The sequence below is a fragment of the Xenopus laevis genome, chromosome 9_10L, assembly GCF_017654675.1.
Source record: "Xenopus laevis strain J_2021 chromosome 9_10L, Xenopus_laevis_v10.1, whole genome shotgun sequence".
NCBI classification, from domain to species: domain Eukaryota; kingdom Metazoa; phylum Chordata; class Amphibia; order Anura; family Pipidae; genus Xenopus; species Xenopus laevis.
Window position 1 is genome coordinate 1,830,462 of NC_054387.1, and position 24,638 is coordinate 1,855,099.

At 46.0% G+C, this 24,638-nt stretch overlaps 2 protein-coding genes across 2 annotated transcripts; one reads left to right on the plus strand and one right to left on the minus strand.

Annotated features, from left to right (window-relative positions):
• Positions 1-1,316: 1,316 nt before the first annotated feature.
• msl1.L (male-specific lethal 1 homolog L homeolog) lies at positions 1,317-9,593 on the minus strand. Its single transcript, XM_018234702.2, has 8 exons — positions 8,957-9,593; positions 6,026-6,255; positions 5,298-5,671; positions 4,087-4,151; positions 3,926-3,993; positions 3,707-3,831; positions 3,201-3,273; positions 1,317-3,114 (listed from the first exon to the last, which is right to left on the minus strand). Exons 1-8 carry the CDS (start codon positions 9,404-9,406, stop codon positions 3,024-3,026), a joined length of 1,476 nt encoding a protein of 491 aa, XP_018090191.1. The 5' UTR covers positions 9,407-9,593; the 3' UTR covers positions 1,317-3,023.
• A 6,769-nt stretch (positions 9,594-16,362) lies between these two features.
• nr1d1.L (nuclear receptor subfamily 1 group D member 1 L homeolog) lies at positions 16,363-23,559 on the plus strand. The gene is given in 8 exon segments (NM_001092471.1): positions 16,363-16,569; positions 20,190-20,477; positions 20,572-20,660; positions 20,782-20,926; positions 21,035-21,444; positions 22,058-22,243; positions 22,364-22,574; positions 22,717-23,559. Coding segments are annotated over 8 exon segments (1,560 nt in total). The 5' UTR covers positions 16,363-16,538; the 3' UTR covers positions 22,917-23,559.
• Positions 23,560-24,638: the final 1,079 nt, after the last annotated feature.

Below are 24,638 nucleotides of genomic sequence, written 5' to 3' on the forward strand. Positions count from 1 at the left end.
ATTCCTCCTACGCACAGCACCCGCCGTGTAACCTCCTGCACAGATATTTCCAGCAGACATACGTGCTTTTTTCTTGCACATTTCAGTTTTAAAGGGGAAATTTACCCAAAACATTGAATTTTTTCAAAGGAATTGTAATTCTAAACAAATTTCCAATATGCACAAATTAATTGAATTGTTACTGCCCTTCCCAGTCACTGCCGCAGTATTTAAGGCAAACACAATGGGGCTCATTTATCAACACTGGGCAGTAACCCATGGCAACCAATCAAATTGCTGCATTCATTGTACTGCTTGCAACTGGCTTTAAAAAGCTAATCACTGATTGGTTGCTATAGGTAACTGCCCATGGGCAAATTTGTCCAGTGTTGATAAATGAGCCCCAATGACAAACTGCCCCTAGAGACCTGCTGTTGCTATGGAAATGACCATGCGTTCCGACGGAAAGCACCTCGTCTTGTGGCTTGGGTGACAGTTACTCCTAAATGCCAGTTTCTATTCTCCAGCTTTAAATAAGGGTCACTGACCCCGGCAGCCAAAAAAAAAAAAACGAACGTTCTGTGAAGCTAAAAATGTTGTCTTTCTATTCAGCCCTCTCCTGTTCATTTTCCAAGTCTCTCCCTCAAATCACTGCCTGGATGCTAGGATGATTTAGACCCTAGCAACCAGCTAGCTGCTGAAACGCCACAGTGGACCGTTGCTGCACAAAGAAAAACTACATAATTAAAACAGCAGAACAAATTAAGACCAATTGCAAATACTAAAATGTATCTAAAGGTGAACAGCCCCTTTAAAGGAGTGGTTCACCTATAGAGTAACTTTTATTATTATTATTATTATTATGTTATAGAACGGCCAATTCAAAACAACTTTTCAATTGGTTTTCATTATTTATTTTTTTTATAGTTATTTGCCTTTTTCTTCTGACTCTGCAGCTTTTAACTGAATGTCGCTGACTCCCTTCTAAAAAACAAATACTCTGTAAAGCTACAAATGTATTGTTATTGCTACTTTTTATTCCTCCTCTCTCTATTCAGGCCTCTCCTATTCATATTCCAGTCTCTTATTCATATCAGTGCATAGTTGCTAGGGGAATTTGGACCCTAGTTACCAGAGATGCAAATTGAAGAGCTGCTGAATAAAAATCTAAATCACTCAAAAACCTTCAATAATAAAAAATGAAAACCAATTGCAAATTGTCTCAGAATATCCCTCTCTACATCAGACTAAGTTAATTTAAAGGGGAACAACCTCTGATCTCCAGCAAATTCCCAAGCTCTGATGACAAGAAATAAATGACTATGGGGGGAAGGGGGTCACCTTTGCAGTTTTATTGTAAAAAAGGGGAGTATTCCCATGGGAATGGCCATATCCTAGTGCTTCCCATCAACCCCCACGTTCAATCCCTGCCCACACTTTCCATTCTTTCATTCATTTATTTACAAAAGAAAAACACAGACTTTTTAAAATATTTACATGAACATTATATTACAATTAAGAGTAAAAAAAGAAAAAACTGGAGGCGGGGGGTGAGAAGAGTCGGGGGGAAATGTAAACGTCTGCCAGAAGGGTAAATGCGTTCCAACCTAAAATTTCTGCCAGTCACCCGCTTCTCTGCAGAGCAATGTGTTGCAGCCCCTTCCCACTGGGGGGCGACGTTGGAAGTGCCACTGCCCTCTTGTTATTGGGAGGATTCTCAATCTATTTAACACTTTCTATGCTGGGCTGTAGCGCTCAGTCTTGCCAGAGCAGAGATGAAAAAGGAAGGGTTAAATTTAATTGTGGTTTAAATGACCAGCAAGATGCGGTTGTCTGATTAAAGGAGAAGTAAACATACTTTCCAATATAGATATATATATATATATATATATATCCTTATTTTATGTTTTAAAATAAACCAGCGGTTTAGCAGAAAGGAAGGATGAAAACACGTTTAGCAGTTTATGGCCGCAATGTTCACCAGTGGCTTGCAGGTGTGCAACATCATGGAGGCCAGTGAGCTGACAAGTGTATGGGCCATGCAGAGGCTTGCAGGGACTGGGGCACAAACTTATGCAACATATTCTGAATTTTTTACCTAAACTTTACTTCTCCTTTAAGAGAACAGCATTGTATATGCCAAGCAATGGGAAAGGAAGGTTTATAGCTCTCCAAGCTCATGCAGGCAGGCTCAGCTACTCACCTTCAGTGTCAGTAACTGTTTGCATTAATTCTACAATTAAGAGTGACAGTGCAAATATACACTACTGGTTCATAGGCTTTCCCTTACGAATAGGTCTATCAGGAGTATGGATTACATTATCAGTGTGTTTGCTGGGAACTCTGTTGCTGGCAGAAGGAATACATGAAAAGTACATGCTTCATAGACAAATATGAAAAGTACTAGTTAATAGTAATCTCTATTAAAAAGATAAGCCAATAGAAGAGGAACACTACGCTGTGGTTGTGTTTCTTTTGGATTGTCCCCAAGGCTCAACGTTTCAGCTATCGGTACCCAGAGATGGGTCTGGCTATAAACTGCTCCCACACTCCTCTATGTGAAGCAGGGATACTGGGACGGGCTACGACAAAAAAGCTTGGGTGAATAGATTAACTAATTGATTTATTTTATACACTTTCTTTAGTCTCTTTTGGGATCTGTGTGTACAACAAAGATTTCAAATTCATTTTAAGAACCAATAAGGGAGTGGTAAACATTACTAGTATATTCCTAAGAGAGTATCCGTGTATAGGGGTGTTAGGCATTATGACATCTATACCCCCACTTCACAACAACATGGGAGATTGCAAGACTTGGGTTTCAGCCGCAAGCTCCCAACTCTGTTACAGGCTTGAGGTCAGAGGGAATAAGCTTTTATTATTTGGCCAATAAATAGAAGTCTGTCCGGGGCTGCAGGACATTGCTCTGAAAGGCATAGCAGCACAGGGTTTAAAGATGAAAGGCAACACTTTCCATGAGGCTTGATCATGTCAATTGCACTCTGAATTACATTAAAGGGTTATTACGGGACTGGCCGTCCAACCTATTTGCGAGGTGTCCTGTGTGGGGTCTGCTTTTTCTGCATTTCAAGTCTGCAGCGGCTCCGATCATCAAGCCAAGGCAGCTCGAAATTCCTGTGGAGAGGGAAAAATAAAATATAAGCGGGAAAATCTGTGGAAAGAGAGGAAAGAACAGATTGGACAAATGAATAGCTACTTACTGTGGGGTTATTTTAGGCAGTGGGCGACCAAACACCACGACAGGAAGATAAGGGGTGATCATCACAGATTCAACTGATGAGAGAAAGATGTCAGTATAAGGACCCACTGCTGCTATAGGGCTCTCTGCTGCTACAGTAAGTTCAGTATATGAAATATAGTATTAAAAATGGAAAATGCCTCAGCTAAAGCAAGCAGTGGGGCAAAACTTAAAGCAAGACAAGATATTCTGTAATCCAATGAACGTTTGGGCGGCACCATTCCTCCATGGGCTCAGCAGTGACAGAGATAAAGACATTCTGAACACGGAGCCCTTCAGCTTAATAGCTGGCGAGGAATGGGACCAGTACATGCACGGGCCACTTGTGGAATGAATGTATCACATTAAGTGATAGATGTGAGGACTCTAATGTCAAATTGCCAGTGAAAGAAACAGTTAATGCACTGGGGTAAATATATTTTAGGCAGGACAGACCCCTCCAGCATCCCAGCAGCAGTACAATCTCACCATCATCCACATCTGGGAAGAAAGAGGTAACCTCAGGCTCACTTTCCTGGTTCCCCTTCTTTTTGCACATCCGCAGCTGCAGTCTCTGCAGGAGTCTCTGTTCACGGATTCTCTGTATGTCCCACCTGAGACATGGAAACGGAGCGTTAGCCTCTCTATCATCCAGACACTATTATAAGGCACTAGGCCAGGGCTGGGGGGCACAACCAGGGGGTTTACCTCTTCCTCCTTTTTTCATCCAGCTCTAACTTTGCGTGTCTCTTTGCAAACACCGCATCATCCAGATTCTGCAAAAAGCAGTAAAAAAAGTTAAAACAAACACTTCTCGTTGTGGGTCAATCCCCCTCCAATGCTTTGATAGGGACATGTCCAGCCCTTACCTCTGGGATATCTGACGGCTCTGTGAGCTGCAGTGGCTCAATCGTGTGTTCTCTCCATGATGGAACTAGGGGATAAAAAAAAAGAAGAAAAAGATCATGTTGGTGCCTTATATCATCAGAGCTTGGCTCTGCTTTGCCCAAGTCTCCATAATTGCAGCAACTTTCATTCAATCTACTTTCTGGTTGCTTAAATCACTGACTACAGGAACAAGGTGGCAGTTTGAAGGTCATAAATGGACTTTTTCACTCCAACAGACAAGTCTTAGAAGCACTGCCTGCAGTTCATATACTGCTCACTACTCACTACTGCATTTCTAATTGGCTGCGATGAGACAAAGTAAAAGGTAAACGATCCAACAAATTTCCCAGCACAGAATCAGGTCTATTCTGGAGAAAATAAAGGCATTCAAAGCTCTTAATGAGCCACTGCCCTAAAGCAGAACAGAAAATAATGAAAAAAGGGGACCTGCTGAAATTTATCTTAAATTAGCAATTACACCATGTTTAATTATAAGATACAAATAGCCACAAGCCATGGATCAGAACGTGAAAGAGGCAGTAGCAGAAAGAAAACCATAACAATGAAGCAAATGTACAAAACTGTACCTAATGAATATGAAATGGGCACGAATATATATATTTTTCTATTTGCAATGTAGTCCTTTAAAACCATGAATAATAACGCCTGACTTAAAGGGGTTGTTCAGCTTTAAATTAAACTTCGTATGACGTAGAGTGATATTCTGAGACAATATGCAATTGGTTTTCATTTTTTATTTATTTATGTTTTTTTACTTTAGATGTTTATTCAGCAACTCTCCAGTTTATAATTTCAGCCATCTGATGCTAGGGTCCAAATTCCCCTAGCAACCATGCATTGATTTGAATAAGAGACTGGAATATGAATAGGAGAGGCCTGAATAGAAAGAGGAGGAATAAAAAGTAACAATACATTTGTAGCCTTACAGAGCATTTGTTTTTAAGATGGGGTCAGTGACCCCCCAGTTGAAAGCTGGAGTCAGAAGAAGGTGGCAAATAATTTAAAATGATTGAAAAAAATGAAGAAAGGCTGTTTAGAATTAGCCATTCTATAACATATTACAAGTTAACTTAAAGGTGAATAAACCCCTTTAATAAACTGCAACAGGGGGATCCAAATCTCTTTATTAGGCACATGACATAAGAAGAGAAGCTGATAGAGGGACTCTTACTTGCCACACTCTCTTCTTTCTTTGGGGAGGGCTCTCTTAGTGGAGAGGGTGGAGGCTGATGCCAGCGACTAAGATACATGTCTGTGGTAGTAAGGTAGGGCAAGTCTGACTGAACGGAAGTGCTGTCCATTAGAGAGGGGGGAATAGAGGAGCCATAAGTGGATCTCAGGGGAGTGTCCAATGGAGAGTGCGACTTCTCTGGGGTCTCTTTGTTGCGCAATCCTCGTTGGCAGGGAGTCCCAGAAAGAGACGCCCCAGTTTCAGGGTCCTCTGCTTCTGCCAGTGATTGGCTGAGTTTGCCCTTTATCTTGGCCAGGTCAGAGGTCAGTCTTTTCACTGGGCTCCTGTGATCTGCGTTGCTGAATGTGGATCTCCTGGATTGGGAGGGAAGGCAACATGTAAGCTCTTTGTTCCAAACTCCATCATTAGGCATAAACAAAGAATTTTTTACTCTCTCAGGATTCCCAATCAATCAGCCCGCAGGCCAAATTGGTCAGATCCTGCGCAATTTCACAAGAGCGGTTACCTACAACAACAACAACTGCCCAACTGATGAGACACTATGGAACGTTCCTATTACATGATGGTCAGCCAACCAATCAAAACGTCTCCTGTTGAGCCTCCATGGCCTGACTGCTGGTCCTACACTTCCGCCCTGAACTAGAAGTGGCAACTCTAGATTGTATTAGATTGTATTAGATCTCTGGCCAGATGTTTGTCGTACCAACCTTTTGTGTCCTTTTGCATTGCGCCCATAGCCATAGGGTTTGGAAGTGAGGCTGGTCAGGTGAGGTGAGGCCCCTGGAGGAAACTTGCCCCCTCGGGCGCTCTCAGGTAGGGGGCCCTCTGGCATCTCTGCAGGCTGCTCCTTGGTCTGAGACGAGCGCGGTCTGTCTTTTTCACTGTCCTTTCTGACCAATTGCATGCGTCTTTCCATCCGCTCAATGCGGGCCAAGAGCTGGCGACGAGAAATTGGAGGAGGTTAATGGGTGGGCAAGAATGTGGCATAATTGTACAAAACTTAGGGAAGGCTGGCGGGGAACACAAAAATGGGGGGCATTTTAATTCTGACTGCACTGAGAGACACTGTTACACATGTATCTTAACATTCTAACCATGAACCGTTCCAACAAACAGGACTTGCACTTGTGACACTGAAAGCCTTTGTACATAAGGAACGGCCCAATCAGCTGCAGCAGTAACTTCCCCTTTGTACTCTATTATATGGGGGTTCATTATAACGGGGGGGGTCTAAATGAATGAAGGGACGTTCAGGGTGGGGGTCTATGGCCGTGTTACCTCTCAATTATGTTTGAGTGGAGCAGTGGAGGTCTGGACAGAGGCTGCGACATGTCCCATCACATTGGCTGAATTGTGAGCAGGAGAATGGAGGGGAGGCAGAGGAGCAGCGAAGAAGAAGGAGAAGAGGGAGAAGGAGAAGTGAGAGGGAGGGGAAGACGACGATGAAGAAGAAGAAGAAGGAGACATTGTGCAGCTTTAGAGCCTCCGCCAGGCTGCATTGCACCAAACCAGCGCAGGGAGAGTGTGTGACACTGGGAAAACTGCCAGAATGAGACACTCGCTTCCCTCCCTGAAACACAATGTGACTGATTGGGATTTAGGGGAACATAAGAGAGAGGGGGGGGGGGGGGTCGGTGCCAATGTAGTGCCCAGAGAGAGAGAGAGTTTCATGCACAGACACAAGGGTTAAAAGGGACAGCCACTCACCCCCCTCCTCCCTGACTTGCACATATTGTATAAAACAATCCAGCACTGGGTGGGTTAAATAAAAACCCCCTCACACACATTCCTTCACTGCTAACATCCACCCCCCCTTACAGGTTACCATAGAAGCCCATTTAACCCCCCTGTGCCGTGGTCGTTTGATTCTAATAAATGTATGGGAGGGAGGGAGGGGGAAGGCAATGAAAGCAGTGGGGGGGGGGGGGGGATTACCTCAGTTGGACTGGGTCCTTCCTAGGGAGGGATTGCACCGCCGCTGCTGAGCCCCCCGCATTACTGTACAGACACCAGCTCAAGCCCCCATACTCCATTTCTCCTCTTGTCACACTCACATCCCTATCCTTCCCACACTACAATCCCCCCTCTCCCAATAAATAAATAACTCCCCCCCCCCCCCCCCCCCAACAACCCCACCCCTCGGCTTCTTCTAGTCGGGCTACAGGGCTCGCGCGAAACGCAATCCCATATTACATATGAACCCACAGAGCTTGCAATCTAATCAGTATCCCTGGCCGCAAATTCCCAGCACACACAGGAGATGGCGGCTGTAACTATAGAAATAGACGTGTTTGCGGGAAGGGGCAGCGGCGCAGGGAAACATGTGGGGCATCTGGTTGCTATGGCGACTAATAGCTGCGTGGGTGGGACCCAACTGTCGGAATTTGCTCCCCATTGATTTGAAGGGCAGCTGCTGGGCCCAGGGGTTCCACAATAAGTGGGCCGTGAGCGGGTGATGCCGATTGAATCAGTGGACTGGACGGAAGCAATAAATAAATAAATGTATAAACATATAAATAAATGTATAAATGTAGCAGCACTTGTGCGTTATTCCCCCCGCAGCCCACGACAGACATTTCTATCTGTAAATAATTCTGTTTTTTATTTTTAAAGCCAAAGTGTCTTAAACAAGTGCAACGTCTGACACAAGAACAACCCCAATGTGTAACATTCCTCTCTACTCACTTCTCCCAAATTCCTTCCACATCCAACTGACGACCTGCTCCCTGGTCTGTGCGCTCCCCCCCCCCGCATTGTAATGGGACAAGGGGAATGTGGGGAGAGGGTTGAACCCCAGGAATGTTACTGATCTTTCCATACAGAGCTCTGAGTATATTCAACAGCAGCCAACACCCCAACACGACATGTTCCCCTTTAAATGAACACTTAGTATGATGTGGAGAGGGATATTGTCAGACAAGTTGGGTTTTATTATATGTGGTCTTATTTAGCTTTTTATTCTCCAGTTTGTCATTTCAGCAGTCCGGTTGCTAAGGTCCTAATCCCCCTAGCAACCATGCATTGATTTGAATAAAAGACTGGAATATGAATAGGAGAGGCCTGAATAGAAAGATGTAGCAATAAGAATACATTTGTAGCCTTACAGAGCATTTGTTTTTTAGATGGGGTCAGTGACCCCCATTTGAAAGCTGGAAAGAGTCAGAAGAAGGGAAACCATTGAAAATGTATAAAAAGGAAATAATGAAGGTTATTGCCGGGCAATGGGCATGAGCCTCTCGCTTGGTACAATGGGCACTGCTCTTACACATATATATATACATATTATACACACATATATATATTATTATACACACATATAAAAGTAAGTGTATGTGAGTGAGGAGTCACGTGACTGGGGGGGCAGAGGGGGGAGGGGTGTGAGGCTGAGAGTTTCCAATAAAAGTGAAATAAATGAGAGTCATGAGGGGAGTGAGTGATAAATGGGAATAATGAATAAAATGGAGGGACGTGAGAGACTAATAATAATAATAAATGACAGACAAAGGAGAGAGAATGAGAAATAGAGACAACTGTGGAGCAAGAGCTTTGGGTTCCCTCAGGTTCTCCTGACAGACAAATAATCGAGGCCACAGGCCGGATCCCCGGGCTGAATTAGAAGAATATGAAGAAGCACTGACCGTGTCCTTGTCGGCCCTGAGCTCCCCGATCTCCCGCTCTCGCTGCTGGAGGCGCTGCTGCTGCTGCTCGATCAGGTCCAACTGCAGGAGGACGATTTGCTTCAGGCACGAGCCGGGCCCAGCGCCTCCTCTGAGCGTCGGTCTCCAGCGAGTTCCCGGGGCCGTGGAAGTGGAGGCCGGGGCCTGTCCGTGCCCAGTGGCCGCTGTAGTTGCAGCTCCGGCTCCTGTCACCGCCGCCCCGGCCGCTCCTCCGCCTCCTTTGTCCGCCAGGGCCCCCGCCTCGCAGCCGAGTCTCCCGCAATGATCCCCCGGAGCGGCCTGTCCTCTCCCTCCTTCCCCAGCCCAGCCGTCCGGCCGCGGCCTACTCCAACCCGTCAGCCCCGGCCTTTCCTGCGGCTCTTCTCCCAGCGAGGGCTCGTCGGGCCGCGGGCGACACACACTGGATCTCATGACTCCTCCTCGGGCCCGGCATCCTCCTGAAGCCTCCACTGAGGACAGGGGACCGAGGCCGCCGCGGATCCCACAACCGAGGAGCAACCGCTGCAAAATGGCCTGAGACACTGGGACTTCTGCAACTTCTTCTTCTTCTTCTTCTTCTTCTACACTGAGGGGAGCGAGCAGCGCGCTCTCATCTCTTATTCACTCTCCTCCCAGCGGCGCCCGCACCTACACCCCCCTCTCACTTACACTCGCCCACCGACCCTCCTGCGCTCACCGACCCTCCTGCACCCCCAGGAACACCCACGACCCTCCTGCACCCCCAGTCAGATCCACCGACCCTCCTGCACCCCCAGGAACACCCACCGACCCTCCTGCACCCCCAGTCACATCCACCGACCCTCCTGCACCCCCAGTAACACCCACCGACCCTCCTGCACCCCCAGTCACATCCACCGACCCTCCTGCACCCCCAGGAACACCCACCGACCCTCCTGCACCCCCAGTCACATCCACCGACCCTCCAGCACCCCCAGTAACACCCACCGACCCTCCTGCACCCCCAGTCAGATCCACCGACCCTCCTGCACCCCCAGTAACACCCACGACCCTCCTGCACCCAGTCAGATCCACCGACCCTCCTGCACCCCCAGTCACATCCACCAACACTCCTGCACCCCCAGTAACACCCACCGACCCTCCTGCACCCCCAGTCACATCCACCGACCCTCCTGCACCCCCAGTAACACCCACGACCCTCCTGCACCCCCAGTAACACCCACGACCCTCCTGCACCCCCAGTCAGATCCACCGACCCTCCTGCACCCCCAGGAACACCCACCGACCCTCCTGCACCCCCAGTCACATCCACCGACCCTCCAGCACCCCCAGTAACACCCACCGACCCTCCTGCACCCCCAGTCACATCCACCGACCCTCCTGCACCCCCAGTAACATCCATTGACCCTCCTGCACCCCCAGTAACATACATTGACCCTCCTGCCCTCAGCATTGGGCTCAGTAAATGAGGCCACTTTTCTTTTATTGGAAAGACACAATCCCAGAGACGAGACCCGTATTATTAATAAAATACTGAGCAAACGCAGAGCCTTTTATTATCCCCCGTGCATTCCTCCCAACTGTCCAATATGTGCCATGTGCACTTAGATACTTTATTTCAACAATTTACGATCAGCAAAGAAATAATTGTAACAATTTACGATAAGCAGAGAAACAATTTATGCTAAGCAGAGAAACAATTGTAACAGTTTAAGATAAGCAAAGAAACAATTGTAACAATTTAGGATAAGCAGCTCTCTAGGGAAACGGTAACTTTCAGCTTAAAGGGCATCTCACCTTCTTTGGCAAAAGACATAAAAACCACAGAAATATGTTCAAACTTTCGTTCAAATTTTATAAAATGAATATGGTAATTAGGGGTGTGGTCACAAATGGGCGTGGTCAAACATTTTTTGCTGGGAGGTTTGCCCTTGGATCCTGGGAACACTTGTGTTTTCAGTGTGAAATAAGAGACAGAGGCAGGGAAAGGGAATGGCAGAAGTAGGGGTAGGTGGGTAGGGTACAATTAGGTGGGGGAGCAAGTAAGGAGAGGTGAGTGGGGGAGGCAGGGGCAGTATTGGGCAGTAAGAGTGGGAGCAATATGGCAGCTCCACTGGTGTCAGATGTGTAAAGGGGAGAGGATGCGCCCCCCATGTTCCTCTTGGAAGCCCACATTGATAGAGGGAAGATAAAAGAGTGCTGTAAGGTCACTCACTATTTAGCAGACCTCCCAACTGTCCTGTTTTCAAAGGGACAGTCCCGATTTTGACAGCTCAACCCACAGTCCCGACTTTCTTCGCACTGAACAGCCAGAAAAAGAAACAATGTTTCAAACTTAATTGGCTTTTGGCAGAGAGCTGAGAACAGCCACAGCTGCAGACAAGATACTTTTGTAACAACTACGAGATCAGCAAATAAGTCATTGTAACAATATAAGATAACAGGTCCCTCGGGAGAAGTCAGACTCACAGCTTAAAGGGCAATTCACCTTCATTAGCAAAACTGGAAGAACTGGAAAAAAAAAAAACACAGAAATATGTTTAAACTTTCATAACCTGCCAAATGTTGTAAAATGAACATGGTAATTAGGGGGTGTGGCCACAAAACAGTCGTGATCAAAAAACATTTGCCCTCTTTTTATTTCCAAAATGTTGGGAGGTGAGATTTAGTGGGATGTTTGGGCTTCTGGGTAATTGGAATTCCAGTATCTGATAACTGTCATTTTGGTTTCTAAATTGGAATTTCTCCCCAGTCCTCATTAATAAGGATGCACTGAAGCCAAGATTCGGTTCGGGATTCAGCCTTTTTCAGCAGGATTTGGATTCGGCCGAATCCTTCTGCCCGGCCGATCCGAATTTGAATCCTAATTTGCATATGCAAATTAGGGGCGGGGAGAAAATTGCGTGACACAAAACAAGGAAGTAAAAAAAGTTTTCCCATTTCTACCCCTAATTTGCATAGGCAAATTAGGATTCGGTTCGGTATTCGGCCGAATCTCTCATGAAGGATTCGGGGGTTCGGCCGAATCCAAAATAGTGTATTCGGTGCATCCCTACTCATTAATAAAGAGTCTGAGGAGCCGCTGGGTAGAAAGCCGTGTGTGTGTGTGACTGGAGACTCCACAGAACAGCAGGAGACAAAGAGGCCCTTGTTTTCATGAGACAGAGCTCCCTGCTGCTTTATAACAGTTAATACACTACAATTCCCATGCTCCTCAGCCAGCCCTGTGCTACCAACATCACAAAGCTCCTCCTCCCTTCCTACCAACATCACAGAGCTCCTCCTCCCTTCCTGTGTCCCCGCCTCTAAGAGTGGCATTCCCCTCCCTCGCGGGCACATGTCTGAGCAGCAGCCGAGCTGTGTGACAATAGGGAGGTGTCTCTGACGCTGTCACATGTCCAGGCCATGTGACTCCTCCTCCTCCTCCTGTGAGAGATTGTTTTCCCCTGGGCTCACATGTCTCACAGTCCATTAATAACTCACCTCACAATGAGTCTTAGTCTTGTTTTTCCTCTTCTAGTGGCAGCGTCACCTTGTTCATCAGCAAATCAAACCTTTATTTAGATATTTAGCTTTTAACCTGCTTAATAAATACCTGGTTTGTGGGAGAGGAATGTGGGAATTCCGATGTTTGTGTCTGATGTTAAGTGACGGGGGGGGGGGACACCCTTCAGTTTATAACATTTCAGCTGCAGGACAAGAGCCTTAGTGGGGAGTTTGCAGTAGAAGTTGAAGGTCTCTGCTATAAATCCGCAGGAATTGAATTGCTTGATTGGCCCCTATGGGTTCCTGTACTGAGCCCCGGAGTTTCCTGATTTATTGTCACTCTACCCCCGTGTGTCAGGCCGGAGCCAGTGAAGAATAAAGAAGAATAACAATGTATTTTGGGTAAGAAGCACAGTCAGTGTTGGACTGGGGAGGCTTAGGGGTCCCCATCAGAGCCGTGTTGTTGTGTGATACCCAAATTTGATTCCCTTAAATGTGCCCTTTACTTGCCTCCGTAATCAGTTTGGGTTTGGAGGCAAAGGTGTCAGTTTCCAGCAGGGAGCGGATCTGGCCTGGTGGGCTTTTTCCCACTGCCCCGACACTGGGCCATTGGGTTGGGAAGTGACCTTTGCACATTGCGCTGACAGTCAGGAAATAAACTGCCGCCCGTGTGTGAGATACAAGTAGTGGAAGCAGTGATGGGAAAACTGACCAACTGAAACCCTTCTGCTAAATATACCAGTTAGGGACGCACCGAATCTACTATGAATAGGCCGAACCCCCGAATCCTTTAGTGAAAGATTCGGGAAAATACCGAATCAAATCCTAATTTGCGTATGCAAATTAGGGGTAGGAAGGGGACACCATTTTTTACTTCCTTGTTTTGTGACAAAAAGTCACATGATTTCCCTCCCCTAATTTGTATATTCAAATTAGTATTCGGATTCAGTTCAGCCTGGCAAAAAGATTCGGCCGAATCCAAATCCTGCTGAAAAAGGCCGAATCCTGGATTTGGTGCATCCCTAATAGCAGATAAGTGCACAAAGTGCAAAAGGAAGTAGTGTTCTGGCTATTATGTTACACATCCAGTCACTCCAGCCTTTATACATTACATTTTTGCCTAACTAACTATATTAGATACATTTTTTATTTTGCACAGCCTATTTACCCAGTTTTTATTTTTACACTGAGCTGTTCCTTTAAAAGGCCCCACTAGAGCTAGGACATGTGCTATTATTATTATAAATAAAAATTAATAAACGTTGCACTTGTTATGAGGCCCCTGCCAGTAGTGTAACAAGATATTATTGGGCTCCACGGCATATTATTTTTCAGGTCCCAAAAAAGTGTAGCCTGTTTTACTAATATTTATTGAAATTGTATATAAATTAGGGCCTCATGGGGCCCCTATAGCTCCTGGCCTCAATGCAGCCGCAGGGTCTGCTTCCTCTGTACTTACACCCCTGAACCCTATTTGTCATTGCTGTGAATGCCCCAACGTGAGTGTGGTGAGGATGGAGTTAAATAAAACTGGTTCCTTACTAATCTGCCAAGCCGGGCGTCATGCCCTCATTTAGTGTGGGGTAAGAGCTTGGCATTCTGGGCCGCCCGCTGACACGTGGCCTGTTGCAGAGGCACCACAAGCGTCTGGAATTCCGACAGACACCCACACTGGCACCCAGCCTGCCCTCCTTCCACTCACACTAATAATCAGGCCACGGCCTCATAGTGCAGATAATACGGCAGCTTAGTGGCACGTGGAGCTGAAGGTGACAGTTTCCTACTATTGTGTATGTGGCAGTATCAGTGTCATGTGTGCAATTGTGTTAGTGGAACATGTGCTCTTATCTATCTATATATATATATATATATATACAGTATATACTCACACAAAACTATTTTAAGGGGAGGAACAGGGATGTCTCTTTATTCCATTCTGATTAAAACATATGATATATTATGCCCATATATGTGCGTGTGTGGTTGGGGCCTTAGATTGCAAGCTCCCTTGAAGCAAGGACTGATGAATATGTGCAGTGTAATATAAATAAACGAATTCCCCGCTTGATCCCACTGTTATTTATGCCCAGGTCCGGACTGGCAATGGGGTGGGGTGTAGAAAATGGCATGGGGGGCTGCTGTAAGTTGCCATAGACATCCACTATTTATTGGGGTGTGCAGCCCATGTGACACCTAAGGGGAGATGGGCATTTGTTACCTGCCCTGTGCCACACAAAATTTCCTTCCTACTGTGGCCAATGGCATGTGGGGCCTTTGATGAAATTGTATCTACAGCACAGGGGTGGGGTAATGGGAGAAATCCCGGCATGGGGGTCCCGTGTCTGTGTCACATTTATGAGGGAAAGAGGTGGAAGTCGGTGGAGTATGGAGGGCAGGGGTGTGGCCATTTCAAGGGGTTTCTTAGTATGATGTAGAGAGGGATATTCTGAGACAATTTGCAATTGGTTTTCATTTTTTATTATTTGTGGTTTTTGACTTATTTAGCTTTTTATTCAGCAGCTCTCCAGTTTGTAACTTCAGCCATCTGGTTGCTAGGGTCTACATTAACCTAGCAACCATGGACTGATTTGAAGTATGACTAGGAAAGGCCTTAACAGAAAGACAAGTTCTGTTCACCTTTGAATTAACTGTTAGTATGATGTAGAGAGGGATATTCTGAGACAATTTGCAATTGGTTTTCATTTTTTATTATTTGTGATTTTTTATTCAGGAACTCTCCAGTTTGCAATTTCAGCCGTCTGGTTGCTAGGGTCCAGATTACTCTAGCAACCATGCATTGATTTAAATAGGAGACTGAATGATGAAAAAGGAGCGGCGTGAACAGTACGACTGATGAGAAGAAGTAGTGAGAACAGTAAAGTTGTAGCCTTGCGTTTTAGATGGGGTCAGTGACCCCCAGCTGGAAAGTGTCAGCAGAAGAAGGCAAATAATTCAAAAACTATTAGTGAAGACCAATGGAAAAGTTGCTCAGAACGAGTGATTGTAGTGAGAGGTGAAGCACAGGCTCCTCAGTTGCTATGACATGAGGTGAGATTCAGTGAGTGACAGCACAGATGTCAGACCCCAGTGCACATTGAGTTGAATGAGAATTGTCTGGAGTGTGAGGGAGTGATTATTAATATACAGAGGGAACGTCTCTCTCTCTCATATACACAAATACACACACAAAACACACACACCACACACACATAGACACACAAACAGACAAAACACACAGATACACACACCACAGAGACACAGACAAACACACGTGTAAGGGAAGTCCGCGGAGGAGTAAGAAACACGTGCAGAATCCATTTCCGCTTCTATCCCAGTCAGACAGTGACTCTTAACCCTCCCCTCGCCAGACACGTGCCCGCGCTAGACTCAGACACAGCTGGGGGAGGGGCTTGTGCTGCAGTGCGTCACTCGTCTGTCAGTCACACACACGCCCTGGCACCGCGCCCGACCCATTAACCTGCGGGTCACGTGTAAGTCTGACTAGAGACGCATCTCGCGTATTTCTATTTCCATTCATTTAAAGGCAATAGAAAGAGCCGCGGGTCGTGTCTCCGTGTGACAGGCGCAAGTTTGAGCGGAGCGGGAACGAGTAAACGTTTAGCCGCAGCAGAATGAAGCGCGCATGCGTGACTCTTGGCTGCCGAGAAAAGTGTGTCACTGGGGCACGAGGCTTCTCCCGGAGTCACGTGGGGCGGGCTTGAGCGCCGCGTGCGGGGCCTGGGGAGGACAGGACGGTGTGCGCAGGCGCAGTGCTGCAGCTCCTATAGCCGGCAGGAGGTGTGAAAGAGAGATCATTGCAGCGCGCGGAGCGACACTGATAGGACGTGTGTTACTGAGCTCTCCGGACTACTTTCTTATTCACTGTTCAACATCTCCGCGATTATTCTTCTTCTATCCTGCTCATTATCTGGACTGCAACTTACACACAACAGGATTACTTTTCTACAAATGCTGCAGAGGCTCATGCCCTTCACCCCCCAAAATCTCTCTGCAAGGATTTCCCACTTGGGGTATCAGAGACCCCAGAGAATCAGCAGCAGCAGCAGCTCCCAGTGACTCCCACCTGCCACCCCCAAACATGACTTCCCTGGACTGTGCTAATAACACTGGTAAGCAGAGCTTGCAATCTAATGCACCTTTATACATATATATATATGTGCTTTCTGGTTATAAGGCTTTCAATATGTCAGACTGAATGACAATAATGTTGTTATTATTATATATATAATAATTTGTTCAACTTCAAACGACGAGTTGTATTCCGATCGATCACCAGAAATAACGACTTTTTCCAATCACTTTCTATGTGTCACCGTTTTTCTAATATTGAAGTTAGTAAAGCAGCTCTGGGCTAGGGGGTCGCCGACCCTGTAAACGGATCTCAATTTTAGTTGATACATTTCTTATCTTTGTCCCTGCTGAGCAGAATCCCTGGGTTAGACTTGATACAATAGTTGCTAATAGTCCAGAGATGAGAAATGAAATAAAACTGTAACAGTTCAGAGTCTGCCCCTAAATTACTGAGCTGTCAGATTCAAACACCAGAGACACCGACATTCAACTTTACACTTAGATTTTGGAAAAACAGTAAAAAAAATAAATAATTATATATTAAGTAATTGAAAAAAGTCTTTATTTCTGGGGAACAATCTGAAAACAACTGAAGTGAAAAAAGAGAAATATTCTGCCCCATACACTGTCAAACAGACGGATTGTGGGAGGTGTAGTTCAGCAATAGTGCAAGCGACTGGGTTAATGTATATGTACAACTGCCCTACAGATGGCAGGAGCAGTGTGTGTTAATATAGAGATGCCTGCACTGTGGGAAATGCCTGCGACTATATGTACAGCGATGCACTGGCTTTCGCTACATAAAGGGAGACAGATCTGTTTCTATTGCTTTGCACTCCCTGTAGTGTTTTTATGATGTATGAATGTAAGAGATTGCCAGGGACTTAGGCAGAGAGTTTGGCCTGCAGAGCTTGCAGTCACATGGAGCGGATAAAGTAGGTCACGGAGGCTGTGTGTGAGTTATATCCGTCCCTCCTCACGTGTCCACCCGCCCTAGCCATGTGCCCCGTGTTTTCATTCCTGCACTCGCCACTCCCATCGGACGCCCCCTTTCTTTGCTTCAGCTTCAATGACATCATTGCTTGATAAGCCACGCCCACCCCTGGGCTGCAGTTGCTTTATTCCCACCATCATCCAATTAGATTCCTGGGCAGAAGAGGGCTTCCCACGGTGGGTGATCAGGATGAATTCCACAGCCTCATTTAGGAGTCTCCCCTTATTGATCAGAGTCATACGGAAATGCGCTTTTTAAAATGTTAAATTATTGGTTTCTGAAATAGTAGTAAAAAAGGAGGGCAGCATTTGCTTGTCTTTATTCAATACAGGTATAGGATCTGTTATCCGGAAACTTGTTATCCAGAAAGCTCCGAATTACGGAAAGGCCGTCTCCCATAGACTTAATTTTATCCAAATATTTAAAACTGATTTCCTTGTAATAATAATAATCGCTTGTACTTGATCCCAACTGAGATATAATTAATCCTTATTGGAAGCAAAACCAGCCTATTGCCTTTATTTCATGTTTACATGATTTTCTAGTAGACTTAAGGTATGAAGATCCAAATTACGGAAAGATCCATTATCTGGAAAACCCCAGGTCCCCAGCATTCTGGATAACAGGTCCCATACCTGTACTTGATCCCAACTAAGATATAATTAATCTTTATTGGAAGCAAAACCAGCCTATTGGCTTTATTTCATGTTTATATGATTTTCTAGTAGACTTAGGGCATAAAGATCCGTCATTCTGGATAACAGGTCTTGTACCTGTACCTGATAAATAGATATATATATATATATATAGATATAGATAGATATATAGATATAGAGAGAGAGATATAGATATATATATATATATATATAAAATTAGTGACAGCTTGTAGCACGGTGCTTGGCATTGAGCAGGTTAATAGGAGAGGCAGGAGGGTGATGTCACGGAGTGGGCGTCTCTGATTGGCTGCAGGGGAGTGAGGTGGGCAGGGCCTGGGAGTCCATGTGCAGTGAGAACACGTGGAGAGGGTGCGTGAGACAGGAGGGAGGGACAGTAACCTGAGGTCAGGGAGTGTTAATTACATATGGCAGTTTCAGGGTTATATAAAGTTATGGAGAGGTGGGGTGAGAGAATAGGGGGTATGACACAACAGGGGAGAGAGAGGGGCAGCACAATTGTGAGACAGCAGTGGTGAATATGATGTCATAGGGAGAGAAAAAAAACATTGGGGTACAGCCAGAAGAGGAGGAATGAAAAGAAATCGGGCTTTGCTTCTGATAAACACATTCATGTCGTGTCTCACTAAAATATAGTGATTTCACCACGACAGCTGGCAGTTGGTGAGAGGTGCAGTTCAGCACTTTGCTTCCCGTACAGTCATTCCTCCCCTCCGCGTGTCATTCTGAAATTGGCCGCGTGGCCCATGTGACTGGCACAGCCGTGAGTCAGGTGTATAAGACAGACAGACGGGCGTGACCTACTGATCACACATGGAGCTTTGGGAGGAGCCACGTGAGGAGAGAGCCGAGGAAACGTGGACTTGCAGCAGGCTGGGGCGTGGGCAAAGTGGAGAGCATAACTCATTTATCATTCATATTGTGTGTGTGTGTGTGTGTATATATATATATATATATATATGTATAATGGGGTGGCTTGTTGTTAATGTATATCTTGGGACTTTAACTTCTGGGACTTTAACTCCTGGGACTGGTTTGTGGGGAAGGGAGTGCGTGAGGAGGCAGTGAGTTCATTGATCCTTCTAATAATATCCTTCCCCTGCTGGGACTTTTTTTTTGGGGAAATAGGGCGTTTGAATGCGAGCGACTGAATGGGGGAGCTGCTGAGCTGACAGTTTAGCTCCCATGTATTATACAGATCTATATAAATATATATATATATAATCCAGTAAATATAATGGTGGAAGTAGAATCGATGCAATGCCTGTGCTGTTTTTTTGTATAGCGAATGTCTTTCCTTATAAAGCCTTCAGTCCCTAGTGTTACACGGAAGCCTCTGCTCTATAATAAAACTAACTCAGCCCCCACATTGAATATTCCCCCCTCCTGCCGGGGGTTCTGCGTACATTTCCCAGCATGCTCCATTCTGCTTCTGCACTGCAGTCTCAGACAGGCCCCACCCTCCTGCCAGACATTAAAGGGAACTTGTCACTGAAAAGACATTTGACCCAGTTTCACGGAATCCTGCATTGTCTCTGCATGTCCGGGGCAGGAGCAGTCACATTCCCAGGCAATTGCAGCCCCAGTCTCTTTAAGCCACTCAATAAAGCAATAAATATATAAATGGCCGGGATGTTACATGAGTTGTTTCCGGCAATCACTTGTACTTTTATATAAAATGATCTCGGTGCATTCCTTGTTCCATCATCATCATCATCACATTCATTGCTCAGAGATCAGCGGACTCCATGCCGACCTGTATTGTAGAGTCACAGGCACTGTTGGTGGCACAATCTGCCTCTCCTCACGCTGGGGCAAAGGATTGGTAGACGGGTGGGAGATAAAAGGCACAAGATTGTCTAGTTGAGTGTGTTGCTAGTGACATGAGGGACAATGTTATAGTTGAACTACTGCACTGGTGCATTTATGATACAGTCAGTGACCTGTGCCTCTAAACTCATCATATTGTCTCCCCTCCTCTGTCCTTTAGGAGGTGTAATCAGCTACGTGGGCTCCAACGGCTCATCACCCAATCGCACCAGCCCCGTGTCCCTGTACAGCGACTGCTCCACTGGAAGCCCCCAGAGCGGGGTCACCCACTATTCCAACTACTTGCCACCATCACCCTCCAACTCATACAGTGCCAACTCCTCTGGATCTGGGGGGGAATCCTCTCCACGTTCATCCTACGGCCTTGCATCTTCACCAGGGGGGCTTCATGTTGCTCTGGATGATGGAAGCAGAGTGTCCCCCAGCAAAACCTCCAGCAGCATCACCAGTAAGTGAGCTCCCTGTATATATTCCATTGTTCCAGCACTTCATAGTCATTAAAGAGTAGAGTTCTAATCTTCTGTCCCCCCTTTTTTTTGCAGAGCTGAATGGTATGGTCCTGCTGTGCAAGGTCTGTGGAGATGTGGCCTCTGGATTTCATTATGGGGTCCATGCTTGTGAAGGCTGCAAGGTGAGTCGCATTATCAGATGCATCTGCTGATGGGTTGCTATGGGTTACTGGATCAGGGTTGGGCTCACAACTTGATGTAGGGATCCAGGCTAACTCCGTGATGTCTCTTTCTCTCTCGCAGGGCTTCTTCAGGCGCAGTATCCAGCAGAACATCCAGTACAAGAAGTGTCTGAAGAACGAGACTTGCTCTATAGTGAGGATCAATAGAAACCGCTGCCAGCAGTGTCGCTTCCGCAAGTGTCTGTCGGTGGGAATGTCTAGAGATGGTGAGTAGGGCAGCGAAGGTGCAGTTCAGTTTGTCAGAGTGTGGCCTTGTTTTTCTTGTTATTATGAGTATTATGTGAGAACTACAACTCTCTCTTTTCTGCTTATAGCTGTGAGGTTTGGTCGAATCCCCAAGAGAGAGAAGCAGAGGATGCTGGCGGAGATGCACAGTGCTATGAACCACATTACCAGTGGTCAGAGCCATTTCGGAAGGCGCAGTCCAGTTCCACTTCAACCCCATCAACAGCTCCATCCTTCCTCCTCTCCTCTCATGGGCACAGCACCCACCTCCCTGCCGACTCAGGCCTACTCACAGTACCCACAGCAGCTCACCCCACCCACATCCCCCAGTCCAGACCACAATGATGAAGTGATTAGTCAAGTGGCTATGGCTCACCAGCAGATCTTTGTCTATGCCAATGATAAAGTGGGCAAAAAGACTTCCTGGGACCATCAACATGGGAACCAACCCCCGCCATGCTGGTCACATGACAGTGAGGAATCCCATGATATTCGGCTGGTAAGAAAACTAAATATTACCTGCATGATCATTTCTATGCTTATCCCAATGTCTGTGTAAGGTGTGAGATACAGAGAAGGAAGGGAAGAGAGGGGTGAATACAGAAGGAATTGACCAAATACAGAAGGACAGGGAAGTCTAGAGAAAGTCAGGAAGTAAAGAAAGGCAAGAGATACAAAGGAAAAGGGAGAAATATTGAGTGTGTGTATATGTATGTGGATGAGTGTGTGTGAATACTGTGGATGAGTGTGTGTGTTTGTGTGGATGAGTGTGTGTGTTTGTGTGGATGAGTGTGTGTGAATACTGTGGATGAGTGTGTGTTTGTGTGGATGAGTGTGTGTTTGTGTGGATGAGTGTGTGTTTGTGTGGATGAGTGTGTGTGAATACTGTGGATGAGTGTGTGTTTGTGTGGATGAGTGTGTGTGTTTGTGTGGATGAGTGTGTGTGAATACTGTGGATGAGTGTGTGTTTGTGTGGATGAGTGTGTGTGTTTGTGTGGATGAGTGTGTGTGAATACTGTGGCCTCTGTGTAAGGTCTTTCAGGTCAGTCACTCCATACAAAGTGCCATGTAATCCAGCAGTGCATCCAGGCTAATTGCTAATTTCTCTGCAGGCGTGCCCAATGAACGCTCTACATCAGGGAGGTCCCGTTCGCTCTGTGCAAGAGGTGTGGGAGCATTTCTCCCTCAGTTTCACCCCAGCTGTGCGAGAAGTTGTGGAATTTGCCCGACACATTCCAGGCTTTAATGACCTCACTCAGAATGACCAGGTCACCCTGCTGAAGGCTGGCACATTTGAGGTAGGTTTGTGGGCACTTCATACTTTCTCATTTCCCCATTACTTTCCGTTGCCTTCCCTTACTGACCCTCTTCATTTCAACTGCCGTCTTTCTGACACTCATTCCCTTCTCCACCTCCAGGTGCTGATGGTTCGCTTTGCCTCCTTGTTTGACGCCCGGGAACGTTCCTTGAGGTTTCTCAGCGGCGCCACCTACTCCCTCCCAGAACTTCATGCCATGGGAATGGGGGAGCTTCTCGGCTCCATGTTTGACTTCAGTGAAAAGCTGTCGTCCCTCAGTCTGAGTCAGGAGGAGCTGGGCATCTTCACTGCACTTGTCCTGGTGTCTGCAGGTCAGTAGCTTCACTTGATTAGAGAAAAGGAATTGAGAGATTTGAATTGATATTTGTTTTGTTGAGTGACTCTCTTGCCATAGACATGAGTACTAGCCTTTCCTCTTGTTCTAACATTTTTATATCCCATTTCTCCACACAGATCGCTCAGGGATGGAGAATTCCTCCTTAGTAGAACAGCTCCAAGAGACTCTCATCCGTGCCCTGCGTTCCCTCATCCTGAAGAACAGCCCAAACGATACCTCCCGATTCACCAAACTGCTCCTGCGCCTCCCAGACCTGCGCACCCTCAACAACTTGCACTCCGAGAAACTGCTCTCCTTCCGGGTTGATGCCCACTGATGCTGCCATGGCTCCAAGCTTTGGTCGGGCAGAGCACTGGCACTTTAAACTGAACCTAAGAAGCCGAGTGACTTCACAAGCTGTGCCTATTGGGAGAACCCATTGGAGGAACTGCTACAAGAAGCATGAACCACATGAGCATGGCATCCGGGCAAAGGGGTGAAGCGGAACATTGCACCCAGTAAAGTAATGGCATAGACTGTTCCAAGAGACGAGGAAGGCTGAATTAGGACTCATTTCCGAGGGACCTGTATATATATACATATATAAATATCACAAATCTATACAAATGTCCTGTAAATAAGAACTGGGCGGATATAACTATGAATTTAATTCAATCCTCCTCAAACCCACCCCTCATGCCAGTTGGCCCCACAGTGCTAAGCTCTGCATGTTTTTATATACGGGGATGAAAGCCATGTACCGCCATCTTGGATTCTACAGCGCATCACTGTCCATATCCATTTGCTACTGGGAAACGAGACAGACTGTTTGATGGGAATATACAGGGTTTATAGGGGCACCGTGCTGTGAAGATCTCATTTCTTTGTGTGTAAATATATATATATATATGTTTTATTTATTTTTTTTGTAACTATTTATAAATCATACTGCAGCTACCAATAAATAAATGTTTTATCAACTTGCCAGCCCATTCTTAGCCCAAACAATCACTTGTTCACGCTGTAAAAGATCTGGAACAAAAGTAAGCAGCGCTACCTAGTGGCTCGATGGTGTAAGTGCATGCCTAGATATTGGCTTTGTATTGAGTTTGAGATTATTCCTGGATATAGACGTCAGAGCCCTGACATGCAAATTAGGGTCTGGAAAGGGTAAGCAAAGCCTAGGAAAAAAATCTGGGCCCCCCTTACATACAGTGACATGATTTTGAGGGTTCGGATTCGGTTCAGACAGGCTATTGGATTCGGCAGAAACTAAATTGTACTGAAAAAGGTGCAGATTTACAGCTGAATCCATATCTAATCTTGTGCTCTCCCACAAACGCACCTCTGGTCCTTGCTCATATTTCCCTACTGTAAGAGAACAGCAGCTCATCTTTCTTTAAGGTAGAGATTCTACATATACACTCAACATCAGATAACACCCACCTATTAAAATGGACATTAAAATCAACGCTTTGCAGGAACTGCTCATTATTAGGAAATGGGAACTTTTCATTTTCCAAGAGGTTTGCAAATATCACTAATGTGAAACAGTGGCGCCACCTTCTGGTCAATCTGGCAGACTGGCCGGACAAGAGTCGCTGGTCAGTTCTAAGCAGAGCTACATCAGTCTCATGAATTTAATTTTCAGCCAACTGTAGTCAGTCGCCTGAAATGAACAGCAGGCGAGGCTGTTGTTTCAAACCTGTTATAATAGCCGTTTAAAATGGCAATGATTATAGGATCCCAAACACATACAGGCAGCTTCAATGGCTTCTCATACAACTGACCCTATTGTGTGTGAATGTGATAGAGACTTTAGAGTGTAAGCTCCGCATCAACCAACACCATACATGTGCCTGAAATGAACAGCAGACGAGGCTGTTGTTTCAAATCTATAACAGTATTTTATGACTGGTATAGGATCCATTATCCGGAAACCTGTTATTCAGAAAGATGGCCGTCTCCCATATACTCAATCAAATATTTTCAATTTTAGAACCTGACTTTCTTTTTCTGTTTAATAATAAAACAGTCGCTTGTACTTGATCCCAACTAA